General features: G+C 30.3%; 1 protein-coding gene across 5 annotated transcripts in view; it reads right to left on the bottom strand.

The window, feature by feature from the left end:
- The window catches only part of LOC145247995 (annexin A4-like), a 149,913-nt gene that overhangs the window by 105,513 nt on the left and 21,693 nt on the right, over positions 1–22,707 (bottom strand). For 3 of the 5 annotated variants that reach the window (XM_080109669.1, XM_080109671.1, XM_080109670.1), the window contains exon 2: positions 3,500–3,535. In XM_080109669.1, the coding sequence (XP_079965795.1) occupies positions 3,500–3,514 (15 nt within the window). In that variant the 5' untranslated portion in view covers positions 3,515–3,535. Of the gene's footprint in view, positions 1–3,499; positions 3,536–17,262; positions 17,455–22,707 lie in introns of all 5 variants that reach the window. The other 2 variants (XM_080109667.1, XM_080109668.1) reach the window with 1 other exon arrangement.

Below are 22,707 nucleotides of genomic sequence, written 5' to 3'. Positions count from 1 at the left end.
AGAATTTATCTGTTGGCCACTTATCAACTTTAAAGATCTAAACAGAATTGTTAATTTGGCATGATACACCCTTCATGTTGGAAGTGCTAAAGGGGCTATTAAAATTATATTATCTATAATAGTAGTTGGATTACATTTTAAATTGTTAAGAATGTCAAGATGCCAATTAGAAGAGAGTCAAGTGATAGCAAAGGAAACGGATGGCACTTACAAGAGTTGTCTTAACTAGAGAATTTATTTTATAGCTCAGGGATGAACTATGTATTTTGTTTCCAAAGGCAAGTAAATTAACAGTGCAATAAATTACATCATGACACTTTAAAGTTAGGGTGTATTTTTGTTTGGTTTATGGCATATCAACCATCTATGGGCCATTTAATGCCAAATAAACTTGTCAAATATAATTCTATAGGTAGGATAATTATTTATATCCCTAAAATACATTGAATTAAGGAAATTTCACAGAGAGTATGATAATTACTCCAAAAACAGGAAAATGGAAACACGACACCAGTGACACCATTCCTAGAAAACATTACTCTTTGGCATTGGTAATCTTTTTTATTCTTAACGTGATTAACTTGGCCACTGTATTCTAGTATCTATTTGAGGAGAAAATAAAGAGAAATAACATTTGGACTTTTTGAAGAATCAAAGTGAATATGGTTAGGGATGAACTTATATGGAGGTGCTTTCAATAAGTTTCCAAACTTTTTGTACAGGCATTTAAAATTGTCAAACTCTTGAAAATTTAGTGTGTTATTGCTATAAATCCAATGAGATGACTGACCAATTTTTATGATTTCAGGTTCAAACGAACAGCTACAGCAAGAATTGGAGTACACTCTACTGAAGCTTCATTGTTACGGCTGGTGAATTTCAAAAATGCAATTTGAATGTTAGGACACTTTATAAGAATGACATGCAATAAAATTCTGTATTAAACTTGGGGAAAATGGCACAAACGTATGGAATGCTTCAGACTGCTTTTGGACCATCTTGCATGAATCGAGCATCAGTTTTTAAGTGGCATAAGATTCAAGGAAAGCAGAGAATATGTGAGGGATGATGAGGTGTGGAAGGAGTAAAGTCAGAACACCAGAGTATAATAAATATGCACAGAGTATAATAAATATATAGAGAGTATAATAAATATATAAATATATAGAGAGTATAATAAATATATAAATATATAGAGAGTATAATAAATATATAAATATATAGAGAGTATAATAAATATATAAATATATAGAGAGTATAATAAATATATAAATATATAGAGAGTATAATAAATATATAAATATATAGAGAGTATAATAAATATATAAATATATAGAGAGTATAATAAATATATAAATATATAGAGAGTATAATAAATGTATAAATATATAGAGAGTATAATAAATGTATAAATATATAGAGAGTATAATAAATGTATAAATATATAGAGAGTATAATAAATGTATAAATATATAGAGAGTATAATAAATATATAAATATATAGAGAGTATAATAAATATATAAATATATAGAGAGTATAATAAATATATAAATATATAGAGAGTATAATAAATATATAAATATATAAAGAGTATAATAAATATATAAAGAGTATAATAAATATATAAAGAGTATAATAAATATATAAAGAGTATAATAAATATATAAAGAGTATAATAAATATATAAAGAGTATAATAAATATATAAAGAGTATAATAAATATATAAAGAGTATAATAAATATATAAAGAGTATAATAAATATATAAAGAGTATAATAAATATATAAAGAGTATAATAAATATATAAAGAGTATAATAAATATATAAAGAGTATAATAAATATATAAAGAGTATAATAAATATATAGAATTGTTTTGCACAAGCTATGCGAGTTGTTCCTCACAGGATATAAAGGTGCTAACCAGGGCTACACAGTTTGTAGTCAAACATACAACACAGACAGGTCAAATTTGAAATGGTCAGACGCCAGCCTCTTAAGAAATCTTTTACTAGTATTAATGGAAAAAAAAATGCTATAAATTATTATTGGAATAAGACTTCACTAGTCAGAGTTTCAGAAATTTCAGTAGTCCAGTGCAGAGTCCTGATTAGTACTGTAACTGACTTTTAGTGGTAGGCTGAAACAATTGAATGCTCTGAATGGAAAATTAAAAATGATTTTTTTGTGAATTTTGAGTTTTTCCCTGCATTCAAGGCGGTTCATATAGTATAAAAAATATTTATATTCTAATGCTACACTAGTGAGCTATTGAGAAAACTGTTATAAAAATTTATATTTGAACTTATATTTACTTTTTTCACTTTTAAGCAACATAGAATAAACATTTTTAGATCCTGTATGATTTAAAAATTGGCAATCAAATTATGAGGTGCCTCCAATAAGTTTCCAGACTTTTTTTCGTATGGGGACTTCTATTGATAGTACACACATGAAATTCTTGTCCCCTTTGAAGTAATCTCCTCTGGCTGCAATGCACTTGTACCATTCCAACAACTTCTGGAAGTCCTTTTCATGTAAACATGAAAATGACCCTTTTTCATCTCTTCAATCGTTTCATAATGACAGCCTCTAAGGTTTTCCTTGAGCTTAAGAAATAACCAAAAGTCACAGGGAGCAAGGTCTGGACTATATAGAGGGTGAGGAACTGTCTTGATGCCCATCTTGGTTAAATAGTCTCTTTACAAGGATGGAGATGTGGATTAGTGCATTCACACAAATCTTCTACATCTTCAATTCCTCATAAATAATTGTGTGTACAGTTCCCACAATTGACATCAAACTGAGCACACATTGTCTCTATAGACATACAATTGTCCTTACCAATGAATTTCTTTATTTGTGGTGTTCTGACTTTACTCCTCCTCACACCTCTCATCCCTCAGACTCCACGCCTTCCTTGAATCTCTTATGCCACTTAAAAAAAAAAAATGCTTGCTTTATGCAAGATGGTCCAAAAGTAATCTGAAGTATTTCATGTTTCTGTGGCATTTTTTCCAAGTTTAAAACAATTTTATTGCATGTCTTTATTCTAATCAGCCCTCACATCCAGATTGCATTTTTGGAATTCACCAGCTGTAACAATCGGTAGGACGTATTCTAATTCTTACTGTAGCTGTTCATTTGAACCTGAAATCATAAAAATTGATCAGTCATCTCATAAAATGTATAGCAAGAACATTTCAAGAGTCTATGACAATTTTAAATGCCTATTCAAAAAATGTCTGGAAACTTATTTAAGGCACCTCGTAAAATTAAAAGATTACTTAAAAACTATTCTATTTTTATTCTTTTTAATTGCAGAGCATAAAAATTGGTCAGTCATCTTATAAGATGCATGGCAATACAATAATATACTGAATTTTCAAGAGTTTATGACAGTTTTAAATGCATGTACGAAAAAAGTCTGGAAACTTATTGATGGCAAATCATATTTGATGGAAAAAAAGAAAATTGTAGCAAAATCAAAAAGAACTTACCATTCCAGGATACATTTTTCCTTTCTTTTTAGCTTGCTGAAATTAAAAATATAAAAGAAATAATGAATATATTTTCAGAGGAAATTTACAATAGGCATATATTTTAATTGATAATAGAGTGTACATAAAATATTTTAAAATGACTATTCTAGCTTGAATCAGCTGTTTCTTTGCATTTAATAAATTTCATATTACTCAGTTTTTTTTAACTATACAAATCAATGACCGACTCAAGAGTCAACCATTTAACTAAATGATATTTTACAAAAAAGGTAGAAAATTTTTAGACATTCAAAACTTCAAACTTATTTTAGTTTTGACTATGCTGCATTAACTATGTGGTTCGTATCCAGAATTCTCATATTTAAAAATAAAAAAAAAAAAATGAAGAAAAAAACGGTACGATTTATGAAATGAAAATATCTTCCAAAAATCATATAAATTAATTAAATAGTTTTATTTTTATTAAGGAAATCATTTTTGACCGATTAATGGGCATTCATAGGCATTACAACATAACTCTAGTAAGTATGAATTGTTGAATTATCTCTCTAATATTTTTTTCAAAATGGCAGATGACATAATGACTTTAATACACATAAAATTTGATTTTCTTATTTAAAAATAAAACTACTTGATTAATTCATGTGATTTTTGGAATACATTTTTGTTTTGTCATAGGTATGTACATCATACAGATTTTTTTCTTTTTTGTTACAATTTTATAGCAATTAGTGACAAAGCTTATTCTCAATATATATAGGTTCGCACTAGCATATAGTTAATTTAAAAGGCTTTTTTTTCTTTTTTTTTTTAAATGTTTTATGTACACCTTATTAGGTTGAGAAGTTCTTGCGGAATTTTTAATTTGGATTTCAAATGATGTATTTTCAAAAGTTTCCGTTATAATACCTTTACTTTACATATCATTTTAAAGAGCGTTTTTCACGCTTTAATTGTTTAAATTACAATCTTTTTAAAACAATTATATCTTTTCTAGATGGAAGAAAAGCAAATTTGCACAATTTTCATATTTCAATTCAAGCTCTGCTGAAACAGCTTGTGATATCAATGAAGCGTTTAGCCAAGGAACCATTACTGAACGCATAGCACAATGGTGGTTTAAGAAATTTTGTGGCGGTGACGAGTCTTGAGGATAAGCATAGTGGTCAGTCATCAGATGTTGACACAATCAACCAAGAGCCTTAGTCGAAGCCAATCCATGCACAACTGTTAGAGAACTTGCTTCTGAATTAGATGCAACGTATACAATGATTTTCAACCACTTCAGAGATTGGAACAAAAAAAAAAAAAACCCCAAAAAAACTTGATAAATGGCTTCCTCATAAATTGAACAACAACCAAAAGCGTGTTGCTATTAAGTGTCATCTCTTTTACACAACAAGAATGACCTGTTTTCTCGACTTGAAAAGTGGGTTCTTTATAAGAACTGGAGATTCTCAGCTTAGTGGTTAGATTTCGACGAAGCTCCACAACACTTCGTGAAGCCAGAGTTGCACCAACAGGTCATTCTGACTGTTTAGTAGTCTGTGACCGGTCTCATCCATTAGACTTTTTTTTTTGAATACAGGCAAACCATTACAGAGGTGACATACTGTCAAAAAATGGATGAAGTGTATCAGAAACTTTGATAATTCCCAACAAAAAGGCCCAATTCTCCTCCACAACAATGCCTGGTTGCATGTTGCTAAATTGACCCTACAGAAGTTGAACAAATTGAGCTACGAAATTACCTCATCCACCATACTCTCCAGACTGCTCACCTACTGACTACCATTTTTTCAAGCATCTCGACAACTTTCTGCGTGAGAAAGGTTTCATAAACCTAAGCGATATAAAAAACGCCTTCAGCGACTTCATCGCCACCAGAGCACAAGATTTTTATGTTACTGGCATAAATACACTCGTTTTGCATTGGCAAAAGTGTGTTGATTTTGATCAATAAATTTTTGTTTGAACCGAGATATGTTCATTTGAATTTAAAAGTTAAAAATCGCAAAAATTTTCTTGTCAACCTGATATAATCAAATACTTAGAAAAATGGTACTCGTTTCAGAACATCTAGTCCCATTATTAGCCATAGATTTTTTTTTTTCAGATTAAACTCTTCAGGAGAAAAAATAAATAAATTAAAAAAAAAAAAAATAAATAAAAATTTGCAATTCTTAAAAACGAGTAGTACTCCATGAAAAATACATGGTTAATTAAATACTTTGAGACAAAAACCAATATATGCTAAATTTAATCGAGATTACAATTATTATTATATATATATATATATATATATATTGTAGAGTTAGTTTCCAAATAAAATGATATATGAGTTTATCTTTCTGCCAATGCATTCCATTCCAATATATTAACAGTTGCTATGGAAACTACTTAACTAAAGCATCAAGAATCAAGTACATGTACATGAATGTAATAGATTACCCCCTCCCCCAATATTACATCTTAGTTTTTTTTATCTACTATTTTATTTTTATCATTAGGTTTGGTTTAACAACCTTTAATCTTATATTTAAATCTAATAGCATATATGGATACACACACACACGCACATACTAACTTTAATGTTCCATTCTTTGATTAAACAAGAGGGAGGTTTGTTTATGCATTTAGATACCACCCTAACCTCTTATTCAATGAGATGCTCTAGTTTGTAAAAAGTGATGAAATTACTATGGCCTTTAGATGGCTTGTCGTTTGAAATAACACACGAGTACTAGGGTTAGTAACTATGTTACTAATTATCACTTATGCTGAGTCATATAACCTTTTCGCCATGGGAAAGGATCACATTTATTTATTTTTTTGATAAATGAATAAGTGGAGGTGGGAGGATTAACCCTTAATGGCCAATGAGGGTTACATGAAGAGAAATGATACAAGAATGCTGCTAAGGATATGTAATACAAATCAAAGAAAGGCTTAGATTTGATGAAAGGAAGATTGAATTTAGACCATGTAAGTGATGTGTGCAGACCAGGAAACTTTTGGTATGGTCATATTGAAAGAATCAATGAGTGTTTGAAGTAGAGGATATTCAGAATGTACGAAAAACATGAGAAACTGATAAAGATGAAGTTGAGAGAAAGAGAATTTAAATAAAGACCTGGCCCAAGACAGGTTAAAAATGGTTTAAAAGTGAATTTCTAAAAGCTATTCAACACATGCCAACATGTAAAGCAGATGTTATACAGAATATGATGATGCTACTGATGTTATTGATGATAACATACATTTTTCACACACTAACATGCAGCTGCTGAATTAACACGATTTCCAGAGGTTGCCAAATTCACTGTCACAAAATCAAAGAAATTATCTTTTCTTTTGCAGAGAACTTAACACCTTAATCAGATGTAAAGTTTTTTTTTTTTATTTTACTTGTGGAAAAAAAAAAGGGGGGGAGTGCACAAGTCATGAGATGTGGAGAGTTGTGGAAAGTATCTAATAGAAAAATGTTATACCAGTTCCCACGTAAGACCTTCACAAGGGAAGTATACTCCATTCATTCATAGTAATAATTAAGGAATATAATTTTTGTCAAAAAGACAGTATTCTAATACATCATTAAATGAATAGTGCAGTTGGGTTTCAGAATATAAACATTAAAAACTATCCACATTGCCACATATCAAAATTCATAGGTAAAGAGTAGCTAAAACTTTGATATATAACCAATTGTGTGCAGACTAGGAAGTTGTTCCCGTGGTATTTGTTGATAACAATATTAGCCATGATACTTTGATCAAAATGACATACTTTATCTAAAATGGACAATACTAGGGAGGCTACATTTCTGTGAGAAAACATTTTTATAATTTTGAAATAGAGCCCCCCCCCCCAAAAAAAAATTCATAAAGTATATTTCCCAAATACTTGGACAATTGTATTCCAATTAGATCAAAGAGCACACAATAATATTGTGTGGTTTGTTCGTGTCAGACATTAATATAAAGGAAACAAGTTTTACCTTTTTCGAAATTTTAGAAAAAAGTAAAAATAAAATATACAATGTTAATCGTTTCAAAACTTGAAATAAGAGTACACAGGGTGAGGGGGGGGGGTCATACAAATTTACCATAATTTATTTCAAATCAATACTGAATACATCTTTGACCTCCATCCACAAAATTGAATATAAAATGTAAATAAATAAATGAAAAAAATAAATCTAACACGATATTATGGGTTGAGCTAAGAAGAAAATAGAATTTCTCATTTAATCTTGAGTAATGTCATGATCTTTTGCTAATGTATACAGCGAGGTCATAAAGTTCATGGAAGACAACTACTTAACTACATATAAAAAAAAATAAAGCAACTTATAATGTATATAATGACAGATTTATATTAAAGTCATAATAAATACTTAAACTATCTTTTATTAAGATCAAATTTATATAATTTGTGACATCATTTAAAAGCTGGATATGAGAATTCAATTATTTTTAACAAAATCTATAAAATTCAAGTGAAAAAAAAAAAAAAAAAAAAAAAAAAAAGTGATAAATTCTGAAAAATGCACAGAACAAAATTTGAAATCTTTTTAGACGTGATCATATACAAATATATTAAGCATATTTTTCCAAACTCAAGTTTACAATAATAATAGATATCCCAAACCATATATGAAAGCTTTTAATGCGACCACATAGATCTTTGTAAAAACCAATGATAAATTTATTTTGGTTACTTCTATGAATTAGGACCGTTTCATTGGAAATCAAAAAAATTGCCGTCTTTTGTATTTTTGATCTAGAAGTCAATTTTCAGTGTATAACTAGAAATGTGGGTTTCTCACAAGTGAAAAATTCTTGTGGATGTAACATGATCTTGTAAATAAAAAAAATAAAAATAAATCACAAAATAGTTTTTCTTTTATAATGGGACAGTTATATATACACTGATACACAATATCACACACACAAAATTTGATAAAGATCAACATTTACTTGTTTTACATAAAAAAATCATCAGTCTCCAAAAATACTAACCTAACTTGAAGTAATCTGGAAAAACAAAAACTTAATGACAAAAGAGAAGAAAACTATACACTCATATAGAGAAAATATTAATTTTGTTTACATCCAAATACCCCTGAAAATAAATGAGATATCAAGTTAAAGTTGAAGGGAATTTTAATATATTTTGATGTTTTCACACTATAAACTAGTCTGGTTTGTGATACCTATTTTTCAAATTATATTTAAAAATCTTTTTTTAACTTGGTCACTATTTAACTAGTTCTTTAAACAAATTCTTTAAACAAATGTATAAATACATCTAAATAAACATTCCAGTAAGTTTATACTTGTTTCGCTATTTTCTAAAAATGTTATATATATATATACATACATGTGTGTGTGTGTATATATATATATATATATATATCATTTTTTTAATTTGGTATTTAAAAATATATATTTTTCTACAAATTCTTTAATAACCTCTGCAATTTAAATTAATGTTTTTACTGACAAAAGGTTATCAAGCTAATTATTTTGGATTTCATATCAGTAAACTTCATGGCTTTTAAGTTCATTTTTCTTTCATGTGATTGAATATATTTTTATCTAAACTGACCTATTCAGTACAATGTGCAAATTCAAGTAAACAGAACATTGTCAAATATTTGTTTTTATGTTTTCAAAAAATCAAACCCAATTGAAGGGAGGAACAAATAGAAGAAAATGATAAAAAATATCCATGAACAGCAAAAGAATGTAGAGAAAAGGTGTAATAAACAAGACAGTGGATTTTGGGTGCATGCTAAATGGGAGGAAAAAAGGTTTGGTAATATAAGTTGTGCATAGATATAGTGGGAGGAACTAACGATAAGTCACTCTGCAAAAATTTGAAATATGATTATGACTGTAGATGATAGATTTTGTAACTATGCATCAGATTATTTTTTCTGAAGAAAAAAAAAACAAAAAAAAAACAAAGCAATAAAGATTGGTTGGAATCGGGGTTTTCACTGAATCTGCAGCCTTGATCATTATTATTATAAAAGGAATGAATCTCACAATTTCACTTAAGATATGGTTAAAATAGCAACTTTTCTTTAATTGTATACAATATTGTTTCAGTATTTAGAAATAAAAAAAAGTGGTTGATATGTCATTAAATAGAGAAAAAAATAAAAATAAAATAGTTAACCTTATCCTCAAGTTGCCTTTAAGCCTTGATAAGTGGTGAATCTTTAGTGGAAGAAAAATGGTTAGAATAATAAATTTTTTTGAAGTAACACATGTACGCGTTTTCAAGCTTAAATTTTTAAAATTATAATTGATGTAATAAAAATTGACATGAAGTCAGGGGCCAGTATTTATATATTTAATTAACCAGCACATTATGTAAGAGCTGCTTTGGGGTATAAAATTTTCAGTTGCCATGAAAATTTTATGCTAGGTTTTAATAATTTAAAACTAACTTTATGAACCACAAAGACAAAGTTTAGTTTCCTTCCTGATTGGAGATTTCCACACTTGCTGCAATGAATGAAGCACACTCCTTAACTGCAATCCTTACATTTATATCATGTTCGGTACATGTCTATTCACCCAGGTATTTGAAGTCATCAACACATTAGATTTCAGTGCTATCTGATTAAGACAACCGAGTTTCCATCAACGGCTTAAGATGCATATATTTTGTTTTCAGTCCCATCCAAACAAGCCTTCTCGACTTGATTGAGGAGATCTCGAGCAGAATTAGCACAATCTTTAAGCAACGTGATGTCATCAACCAGTGTAATCCAATTCAGCCATGGCCTCAGTAAGAGGTCTTACCAATGAAAAGGACCTTGTTATCTATATATATATATATATATATATATATATATATATATATAAAAGAGAAAATGTATGTATGTGTGTATGTATGTGTGTATGTTTGGATGTCTGCTAAAAACTTTTGACAGACGTGACGAAAATTCACAAACTCGGTATCACATCGAAGCTTCATCCTTTGCTAGAAAAATATCAAAAAATTGGCCAAAAACATTAACTTTTTCACCCCGAAATCGACAATTTTCGACAGGGGGGGGGGGTGTCAACAAAAACGGTCCTCTCATGACAATGACCGAATCTACGCATGCGTCTTGACCTGATTTACTTAAATAGTTGAAAAACCAAACAAATTTCATGTATGTCGCGTTAGCTCAGTTGCTTAAGGCCTTGGTTCATTATCTAAATGTTTTGGGTTCGAATCGTGGTGTGATTTTTTTTTTTTTTTTTACACTTACTTCGCTTATTATTAGCGACACCCAAAAACACCCGGGTACCCACCGATTTTTTAAATTTTAATATCGAAACAAGCTTATTGAAGCCATTTTTCATGCGTTCGTTTTTCTGCTTTCATTGTTCGTTCGCCTTACGTTAGTTTTTTTTTGTGTTTTTTTCTCCCGCCTAAGTGTTAACGTTGTTTTCTTTTTTTACTTCGCTTATAACAAACAAACCTACGTCGTCGTCGTAACGCTCGACGACTTCTGGCCGTGCACCTGTCAATTTCGTTCTTAAATAAATTCAAACATCTTTCACTAACTCATTCTGGCTGGCCGATTTTATTTTCAAACTTCGCCTCAGGGCTTCGGGTTCACAACTTTTTAAAACTTTTTATATCACATATAAATCGTAATATCTCACAGTTAACAACGAAGCTCGCCTGTTTATTTAATTTGCTGGATTTCGGGAAGATAAATATTCAACATTTGTCGCTCGCCACATGTGGGTTAGTCTTTTTCCTATAACATCTTGGGAAGCATTCTATCCCGCAGTCAAACTTGACCTCATTAACTCATTAAAACGGGCACCTGCCAAATCCAAGTAATTAAGTAAATTCAAACGTGTTTCCGTTAGCATCTCGCGGTGGGGCAATGGTTAATGTCGCACGTTTTTTTTCACACTTTAATTTACAACTTTGCCTCAACGGTTCGGGTTCGATACTCATACCTTTTTTAACCCCCCCCCCCCGGAGTTTCCACACACACCTCCAAACACCCGGGCAACGCCGGATACCCCTCGTTAGTTGTACTGACAACACAATCACCATGCATTTTAACAATCTGCCCAGCGCAAAATAGGACTATACAACTTTTTATTTCAAATACAAACTAAGGTAGAATTACTTCTAAAACCTATGAAAATATTAAGCGAGTTGTAAGAAATTTTTGTGTGTATATATATATATATATATATATTTTTTTTCTATATATGCTTTCCATATTAAATGTCTTATTTCTATTGTAGGCCTTTTCTGCTTTGATTTATTCTGTATTTATATCAAACACAAATGCATGAACATCGGCCTGATTTAACAATCATTAATTTAGTTAAAAAAAAAAAAAAAAAAAAAAAAAAAAAATGAAAATAAAAAAAAAAGTCAAGATTTAATTATTATTAAATAATTATTTTTGTTTTGATGGTCAAACCTAAGTTTTCTTTAGATGTTGCTTTTTATAAACTGAAAACTTCAAACATCATTCAACTCCTAAGGGGTGGATTGCTATAAGGTTGCTCAATGTTTAAGGATTACCAAATCAGATAAGATTAAGATTAAAGTAATAACATTGGCAACGTGAACACCGGCCAATGCCAAAAAAACTGACATCACCAATGCCAAGGAAAAAAAAAAAAAAAAAAAAAAAAAACTGACATCGACAACACAAAAAAATAAATAAATAACCGACAACATCGACAGCACAAAAAAATAATAACTGACAACATCGACAACGCAAAAAAATAATAACTGACAACATCGACAACGCAAAAAAATAATAACTGACAACATCGACAACGCAAAAAAATAATAACTGACAACATCGACAACGCAAAAAAATAATAACTGACAACATCGACAACGCAAAAACTGACAATATTTATTTAAAAATAAAATTACTTGATCAATTTATGTGGTTTTTGAATATATTTTCGCTTTGTCACGGGTACATAGAGATTTTTCTTTCTTTTTTTAATAAAAGGGGAATTCTGAACAGGAACCAAATTTTTTTATAAGTATGCAAGATTTTAAGTTAAATGTTTGGGATTTTTGTAGAAATGTGAACATGTTTAGTTGAACAATAAGTAGGAATATTGATTTTTCTGTGATCATTGTAAATACAAAGTATTTGAAGAGAAATAGAGAATCTTGTCCGTCTGTACTCGTTTTTCGTGTAGCATCATTGATATTGATCCTGAGAATCATAATGATGATATCAGTATACTGCTATGAAATCTAAAGACAACAGAGGTTCAACTTTTGTGACAAGTTCAACTCTGAGAGACAAGAAGTATTTTTATATTATTCAGATTCTTCAAACTACTGTTCTCATCTTTAGAATTATTTTCAATTTTTCAGTTGATGCAATTTCCAACCTTCCGGTATATTTTGTCGTACTCTGTACTCTTTCTGTCAAGTTTGGGAGGCTGCATGGACTCTTGGTGTAGTAGATAATATACTTGGTAAAATTCAGTTGTAAGTTACACTCTTCTGGAGGTTAAGGTTCAATCCTCAGTGCAGATAGCACTCAAAACACAATTGTGAATTACTTAGAACTTCTACCCCGTCATGGCTGATGGAACAAGAACATGCTACCTTGGTGGATTAAATAAACTTTTTCAGCATCCACAAGGGGATGGTAAAAAGGGGTCAGAAAAGAATGGAAAAATTGAAAATTCAATTAAGAGCCAACATCAGAAAAAAAAAATAAATGAATAAATAAAAAATTACATCATCAACGATCTTACATTGTCAGAACGACGGAGTGCAGGAGATCATCGACAACAAACCTAGCAAAATAATGTGTGCCATCCAAAAGAAGAAAGACAGATGAAAAGCTAAGGTGTGGGGGATATGAAAATATTAGTTACGTTTCATGTAAGAATGGGGGGAGGGCATAAAATACATTTAATATATTTTAATTTGTCCAGATTTCTGTATATATTATAGTCGTGATTTCAAAAAGAAAAAAATAGAAAAGTAATCGGGTACCATCAACTAGGATCAAATTCATTCAAAGCTGGTGATGTTACCACTGTACCAATGTGACACGCATATGAACTGATTAAAAAACAAACTAAGAGAATGTACAAAACGTATAACAATTTTTTAAATTTTTACCCCTTTTTGACCCTTTAAAATCTATTTTAACTGGCTGAAGACCCATAAAAGAACGGCCCATAAAAAAATCTAACCATTTGAGGCCCCTAGCGTCACTCTGCGACTTTTAGTTTTGGGAGAGACAGAGTTTGAAAATATGGAGACAGACAGACATAGTGAGTTTTATAAATTAGATTAGAAAAAGACAATTTCTGTGAAAAGCGATGCAAGAAAAGCGGCTGCAGCATGTAAAGAAATTGATGAACAAGTTGAATCATCACTCGAGTGAGACATGCTGCTCTCAGATAAAAAAAAAAAAAAAAAAAAAAAAAAACTTCTGTCAAGAACAAAAGATCAACTATAAGAACAGATTACTCTCAGACAAAATTTCCAGTGACAAGTATGGTTCTTGATGTTATTAGGCCAACTCAAGTCTAGGTTGTATATGTGGCAGTAAAACTTTGAGCTTGGTCATAGCAGCTGGAAATATCCACTTCATCTAATATATGGCCTCCCAAATAACCTGACTACAACTCCAGCAACACAAAGCTAAAGGCTAGGATCACCAATCTTTGGAGACTTATGTTGGGAGATAATGATGAGAGTTTAGATGGTGCCAAGGTTGCCTAGAGACTTTAAGAGTCACTTTAACAGGAGAGTTCACCGAGTGGGATCAACAGGAAAAGTTATGAAGACAAACTTACCCGCAATTGATGAATAAATCTAATTAAAAAAAAAAAAATATGGAATCGTCATTTTTCCTAGGCAGTAAACTTCTGAATAAATATATACAAAGTTTGGTTGGTAATGTGGAGCAAAGTAGCTAGTACGGATCTATATTCAAGTTCTATTTAGTTAGTTTAAGTTTTCTGATTAAAGGAGATAAATTGTAGAAACCATTATGTTGTTTAATTGTGTTAGAGTTTATGAGCACTGAAGTTATCATCCAAATTTATTTAAAAGAATATAATGAATCCAGCTTATTTAAAGACAAAAGAATAATCATAATTCATGAGAGAATAGTACATTCAAGGAATTGTTATTTTTATTTCTTTTATGTTCGCCAAACCTTTTTAGTTTCTGTTGAGTTTTGCCAATGTATACCTAATGACAATTATTGCATGGGACAGATCCAAGCGTTTTTGTCAAGGTTTTGTTGTTTTTAATGTTCATGATGTAGTTTCTATTGTTGAAATTCCTAGTTTATTTGGAGTGTTGCAAAGTATTATTGGAATGACTAAGTAAAAGAAAATGTCTGTTTATAGGAGAAGTGTCTGATGCATATGATTTTTCCCATTGTTTCTGGAAAATATTTTTTTTCTTTGCATTTAATATAAAATATGTGGGGTATTACAATGTTTTGATTGAATTTGTAATCTATTTAAATTATTTGTCTAGATATTGTGAACTACAAATTATGAATGCACATAGGAAAAAAAAAAAAAAAAAAAAAAAAAAAAAAAAAAACATTATCATGCCCGATTTTATTTTGTTCCTGTTTCGAGTGTAATGCTCCACATATTTTACATAAAATGCAAAGAAATTAGCCTGACAAATATTTTCCCAAAATAACAAACACAAATATATACCAAACCTTTCTCTTATTAACAGAAATCATCTTTTACCTACATTTGCAATAATACAATAATTTGTAACACTAAATAAACTAGAAATTCCAACAATACAAATTATAAAACATTAAAATCACAAAACTTTTAAAAACTCACATCTAATATGCTGATATATATATAATCCCATGCAGTAATTATCATCAAATATATATTGTTGAAACTCAATAAGAACTAAAGAAAAGGCTTGGTGAACATAAGACATAAAAAAATAATTCCTTGAAGGCACTATTCCCCATACAACAATCATTTTTTTTTTAAACTTTACACAAGCTAGACTCATTTTAAATAAATTTTGACAAAGACTTCTTGAATTAGCACTCATTATATACTAATACAATTAAACAACATAATGTCTTCTACAATTTATCTGCAACCTTACACTAAGCAAACAGAACTTTAATTCAGATCCAGGCTAGCTATTTTACTCCACATTTCCAACAAAATTTTATACATAACATCAATAAAAAAAAAAAAAAAAAATATATATAATAAAAAAAACCTTAAAAACATTCATTCCATTTCATAAATGTGTGACATATGCGCGGTTGCCAGACCTTGCCAGGTAATAAGATATGCTTAAATGTATCTTAATTTGTGTAGATTTCATATTTATTATAACAGCCACTTTTCTATTGAATATTATATTGTACCCAATATATAGTAGTGATTCCAAAAGATTTAAAAAAGAGACTTGGGTGTCATCACCTAGAATTAAAACTCAAATATTTAGCACTCCAGACGCGTTTCCTACTGATGTAGATATCGAGAGATAAGAAAGATTTAATATTAAACAACTTGAAGAAATTAAATTTGGGCATATGCAGAAAGAAATGTCGACAAGTTGAAATAAATATTTTAACTTTTCTATACATATTTCACCCATCCAAGCAAAGATATTACTTGTTATAAACCATCCTTATTGTATGATTACTGTTAATTTCAGTGTTATGTGAGCAGTAGTTTAAGAATTTATTGGTTAAATATTTACACACAGGCACACACATCTACAGTTTTATTTATATAGATTTTGAATTCTAATAGTTATGCTTCATTTGAAACAAATGACACAAAACATTCTTTTCATGTTACAAACACACTGAATATAATATACTTGTATATTATTTCCTAAAATCAATCATCTTGAAATCTTAAATACATTAATGATCTTGTTTTATCGTATTTCATATAACTTGCCTTCTAGGAATAATAGAGGATTCCCATGTTTTTCTCCTAGCCCAGAACCTCAGATTATACTATCCTGAAAAAGAATGCAAGAGAACAGTATAATGTTCCATGATCACAACTATTTCAGACATAGAAAAAGGCTTTAAAATGCACTTTCCATAAAAGACGGACTTCCAACAAGTCCGTGTTAAATATACAAAATAGATTTATGAATAAATATAAACTTTTACAAAGTTAAATAGCCATATGTTTTGAATATTGATTTTTATTTTAAAATCGCAAGTTCTAATTATTTATAGCTAGGTAGGGAATGAAGCTGTTTTTCAACTTCAATTTTTTTAAAATATCTTAACAATTCTGTACCAAATGTCTTGAATTTAAGGCTGGGTCATAAAGCGTTTAATATCAAATCGGATTGCAGATCATGCTAAATTTATCTTTTTTGTTCAGCTTACTTGCATTTTTTAACATAATATTTTTAATAAACCATCATTAGCCACATGCAGCATTATTTGAGATTTTATCTTCTAGTGAGTTTTTTTTCCAGATTTCACCTCCTTTAAAACATCAGCCCGAATTCACCTCCTTTAAAAGATCAGATCAACCTAGGCCGAGATAAAACCTTGCTTGTTGATTACATAGTTCACATTTGCTCTACTGGGCCATTCATTCCTTTTCACTGCTAAAATAACATGTATACTCTTAGAAGTGTTAAAAGCAACTGTACCAAGGAATATCATAGTTGTGTGAAAAGTTAAAAATGAAAGAAATAGCCACTCCCATATAATATATATTGAACAAGCAATATTACATACACACCTTCTTCATTTTTTTTCGCATTTTTCGTTCATGTTTCGGCAGATGTTTGAACTCATCATCAGAACTTGAGGAGCTGCTGCTGCTACTGCTGCTGCTGCTCCTCTTACCATGTTTCTTGTGCTTAATCTTCACGTGGCCGGGATACATGCTTAGGAAGGTGGTGGTTACAACGGACACAAGACACAACTAGACCTGCAGGACAGACAATGTAACAGAAAACATCGAAAGGCCTCGCAGAGTTAACAATATGAGAAAGGTGCAAAGAATGTGACATCCCATTTCTTCACGGATTTCATCTAACATAAAATTATGTTGTCGGATTTTCAAAGTCACACTCAAATAGCATTTAAGCTGATAAATCAAACTGTTTTCAACTAACAAATTTCCATGTTATTGACAGTATAATAACATAATGAACTACAATTTATTTTTTAAATTTTACTTAATCTATCTGAAATGATTAATATGAAACATTTTTAAATACATCAACATACATACCCCCAACAAACCCGTTTAGCAGCAAAATCCCACCCCTTCACTGTTGAGGTACCTAGATGTCAGAAATCCTACTCTGATAGCTTTTTACTTGGACTGCTAGACTTTGGAATTCCCTCCCTGCTTCCCATTTACCTGACTGTACTTACATGCAGAAGTTTAAAATGTAATGTAAACCAACATCTCACTCATCTCCTTACATAGTCCCCTATAAATATAGTCTCAAATAGTGACCCTTTACATCCAAGAAGCAATATGACTTGTTTAGCGTAAACAAAAGATTAAAACACAAAAATCACCTAAAAATAAAAATCAGCAAAAAGGAAACTTATTTTAAATTGAAGAATAGGAGTTGTCTATCTTAAGTTTAAAAATGTGCAAACTAATAAAATTTAAAAACAAAAATGATAGAACTCAACTTCCAGGTAGAATAGCAGATTAAATAATAGGTTCAGTTTGGTATTGCCATACAATTACTAACAATGATAGAAGGCACTTAAGAATGGCGAGGAGTACAATGACAAATGCATACATAACCAGAATAAGGATCCTTGAATCATTGAAATAAAAGAAAATCCAAGCCTATAAATTCAATTGCAGTGAATTTTCTAGCCCCTTATGTTCAAGTGGCAATATGCCTTGTTTGAGATTTAAAAAAAAAAAAAAAAAAAAGATTATAATAGGCTTCGTGCTCTGGCATTAAATACCCCCATTCTTATCTAAAAGAGACAAATCAATGAGAAAAAAAAAAAAAAAAAAAAAAAAAAAAAAAAAAAGAAAAGAAAAAAAGAAAAAAAAAGAAAAGAAAAAAAAAAAGAAAAAAAAAGAAAAAAAAAAGAAAAAAAAAAGAAAAAAAAAAAGAAAAAAAAGAAAAAAAAAAAAAGAAAAAAAGTTAAATGGGGATGTGGCATTCACCCTAGTCAGGTTGAACCAGCTCCTTCCAAAGGAGGAAGTTTCATGAGAAACTTAAATTCACAAACGATCTTCAGTCGCATGTATATCCCCATCGGGATATAGAATAGTTAGAATTTTTCGGTTCTTGCAGGGGCATGTTGAGGTCCCCCTACATACAGAGCCTTGTCTTCTAAAATGGTCACCCACCTGGTACTGACCAGATTAAACATTGCTTAACTTCAGTGATCAACAGGAACTGAGGTGTCAACATAATTATGCCATATATTTAGGGCTGGTAGTGTATTGGCCATGCGCCATCTTTCATGTATTTTGGGGTTCACTCTTCATACTGAAAAGCAAATGGCAAAATGCATTAAAATATTTTTTCAAAAAACACGTTCATTCAGAGAGCATATTTTTTTCTCAGAGTCAGTTATGAAAAGGCTTCTAATCATGCTACAAAAATGGTAAAATAATTCCTCAGAGTTGAAGTTATAGCAAGATTCCTCAATAGTCCACATCTGAACCCAAATCAACCTAATAGTGTCCCAATATTTTTTTCTTTAACTTATTACCAAAACTGTTTTTAAATACATTTCATACTAAACGTGTAAAAAATATAATATTCTAATAAAAAAAACACCTTCCAATTTTAGAAAAAAAAAAAAAAAAAACCCTCCAGTTTTAGAAAAATAAAAACCCTCCAGTTTTAGTTTGAGCCTTTTGTAGGACCACTATTTACTCAACAACATAGGATTGTTAGAGCACAAATTTATAATACATGCACATATATATAAAATCTTAATACTGCTGAGATTATCCCCTTGGCTTCAAATTGGACCTCTGATTTTTTTTTTTTTTTTTTTTTACATAGGCATCACCACTTATTAAGGCCAAGAGGCCACTCAAGTATAAGGGTTAAAGAGTGTACAGTAGACATTTGGACAATATAGTACTTGTTAGTAATGGAAATTCGGTAAATTTGTTAACTTATATGGAACGGCTCATCAAAAACTTGTTTACATTAGACTTGAAGACAACCATATTGTAGTCAGCTGCAAAGCAATTCCATAGGCGTGCAGTTCTAAGAAAGAAGCTTTGTTCATGGAACCTACGTTTAGCTTTAGGCACAGATAAAGAGTGGGGGAAATTATTGATAGTGTTTTAATGGCAAGCTATATTCAGATCTGGAAATGCTAGCACCGGAATTGCCATATGATTAACATTCACTACCTTTGGGCCCTAAGTTTTTCTCATTATCTTTTCACAACTTGACATTTCTCTTTATTTTACTATATTTCTTTGCTTTAAATCTCTCTTCACATATAATTCCTCCCATATTAATCGCCAACCCCGTTCCCTCTATAACAATATATCAGCCTTATTGACTTTGTCCAGGCATAAAATACACTTAAATGTGTTAAATGTGATATTTTGTCTAGATTTTGTATATATTATTAGAGTCATGATTTCAAAAGTAAAAAAAGTATGTAGGTCTTTCGGCTAAAATTGAAACAGTAGCATTCAAAACTGGTCATGTTACTACTGTACCAATATGATGTGCATATGAACGGATTAAAAATTAAAAATAAACTAAGATGATTGTACAAAATGTATAAAGATTTTTTCAATTTTGACTCATTTTTAACCACTTAACTATTTTAACCGGCTAAAGGCCCATAAAAGAACGGTCCGTAAAAAATCCAATCATTTGAATGCCCTAGCGCTGCTCTATAACTTAGTGTCAGAGGAGATAGAGTTTGAAAATATGGGGACAGACATATAGCCTTTTATATATTAGATTAGAGATATCTTTGAAAAATACAGATTTACTAAAATATAGTTAATTATATTTCTGGTACTAAAATATCATTTTCGTTGCTAATGAGTAAAGGTAAAATAAACTTCAGTAGCAATACACATGAAAAAAATGAAATGGCTTAAATTATTTCAATTTCATGCTTAGAAAGAGCTTGGAAAAAAGAAAAAGGAATCTTTTTAAAATTTTAAAAATCTAATTAAAATCAAGGAAGTTATGACTATTTTTGTGCCTCACACATTTGGATATTTTTCGTCTCTAAGATCATATAAGTTTCATCAGAAATATAAATATTGCCGAAATATTATCTTTCTGGTTTAAAAAAAAAAAGAAATAGAGAGGAGGAACCATGGGCGCTAATGGATTAAGAATCTTTGGGGAGATTATCGGCAATAATATTATGGCAAGGGTACTGACAAGAGAAATGGATATGTCACCAATTGTAAGAAGCGGGGAGAATCACACTTGACTAATGGGACAAATCAATAAAATCATTTGGCTGTAGATGTAAAGAAAGATTGAAAAGCAATATTCTTTACACAATTTTATATTCATACAGATTATAAATGAATGAACAAATGATGCAGAATTCATTGATGTGCAAATAAACAGTCAATCTATTACTAGAGATAGGGAGTCTAGTGAAAAAACCCCAACAAGTATGCGTTCTTCAAAAGCTTGTGTCAGACAACTTTTATTTATAACAGTTGGCCTTTTGGAGCAAAGTGTAGTATTTGGTTAATCTTTTCTGTCCTTGATTAGTGAAGTAGAAATTGCTAGAATGAGACAATATTTATTTTTTATGACAATCCAGAGTGTCCCTCTTAGGTGGCTGCGAGCAGGTAGATTTTTCCAACATTAAAAACTAATCTTGTTTAACCGCCGATGTAAATAGGGACAGTGAGAAGTACTGAACCCATCTTAAAAAAAAAAAAAAAAAAAAAAAAAAATGACACCTAAGCACCTTTTCGTTCTATATAAAATATAAAAAGAAATCTTTATGGCAAACAAAGTATCTCCTCCTGATTTCTTTTAAAAATGCCAAGGTAAATTTAAAGTGAAATCAACCAGAGATTCATATTCAAAATAGGAAGTTTATGAATTCTGTTAGTGTTAACAGAGGCAACACATGCAAAAGAATAATTTTAGCAAGACCTGTGGAAATTCCAGTTGTACACTTCATCTGTTGTATATTGCTAGTGCTTAAAAATATTTCTATTTTATGGAGGTGTGTCACAAACACAGATCCCTAGAGTATTATTTTATTGCTTGAAGTACTCTCGTTAATGTAGGTTAAGAATACATGTGAATTATAGAAGTCTATTTCCAAAATGCAGATTCTCTTCTTTCCCAGAACTGCCCACATGTAGGACACTGTTCCTCTGGCCTGCTTCCTAGTTGAATACAACATAGTAGCCATCAAATCCAATATAAACAAGTGAGCTATCCCCACAAATAATCAAATTCTACCCAATTTATACCATTAATGATTACTAAACTACCACCTTATATTCATTAACACTTACCTTCGAGTGGCCTTCAAGCCTTGATAAGGGGTGACTCCCAAGTAAAAAAAAAACCTTAGAGGTTTGTAGCATATATGAATACAGATCCCATGATATTATTATACCATCTTTGGATAGAAGAGACAACACTTCAATCCAATGCCAAAAGTTGGAGTTTCATTTTAGACACAAGAGCGATATTAAATAAAATTTTGGAAAATTACTTTTTTGCATTGCATCTTTGATGATTGAATAATTCCATCTTTTAAAAAGAGAAAAAGGGTTGAAGAGTTATAACACACACACAAAGTGATCATACGTAGTATAGAGCTTAATAAAATATAGGAACCATTAATTGTAAATAATAGATAAGGTCAAATAAGTTGGAATAAAGGAAGCAGTGAATAGATCAAACAATTCTGAAGAACACATGCCATAATATTATTTATAAAAAGGATAGGGACTAACGAAATCATGTCTGTGAGGGCGATTGCAAAGAAAAAGGGTGGATATGATTCAATTCAATTAGATATCTTTCTGCATCTTATCAAGAATCTTCAAATGAGACAGATTCACCATCTCAAATATAACAGATTCTCCATACATGGTCTCATAGTGGATCGGTAGAAATAAAAAAATAGCCTTAGATGCGAGAATATATTTAGAGCGATAGAGAGAAGTAACTTCATGAGGAACAAAAAGAGCAATGAATCTAATAATATATGCATTCCA

This window comes from Euprymna scolopes, chromosome 26, assembly GCF_053919585.1.
Source record: "Euprymna scolopes isolate OS-2025 chromosome 26, ASM5391958v1, whole genome shotgun sequence".
Lineage (NCBI taxonomy): Eukaryota > Metazoa > Mollusca > Cephalopoda > Sepiida > Sepiolidae > Euprymna > Euprymna scolopes.
The sequence above is the reverse complement of the archived record's forward strand: the minus strand, read 5'-3'. Positions and strand labels throughout refer to the sequence as shown.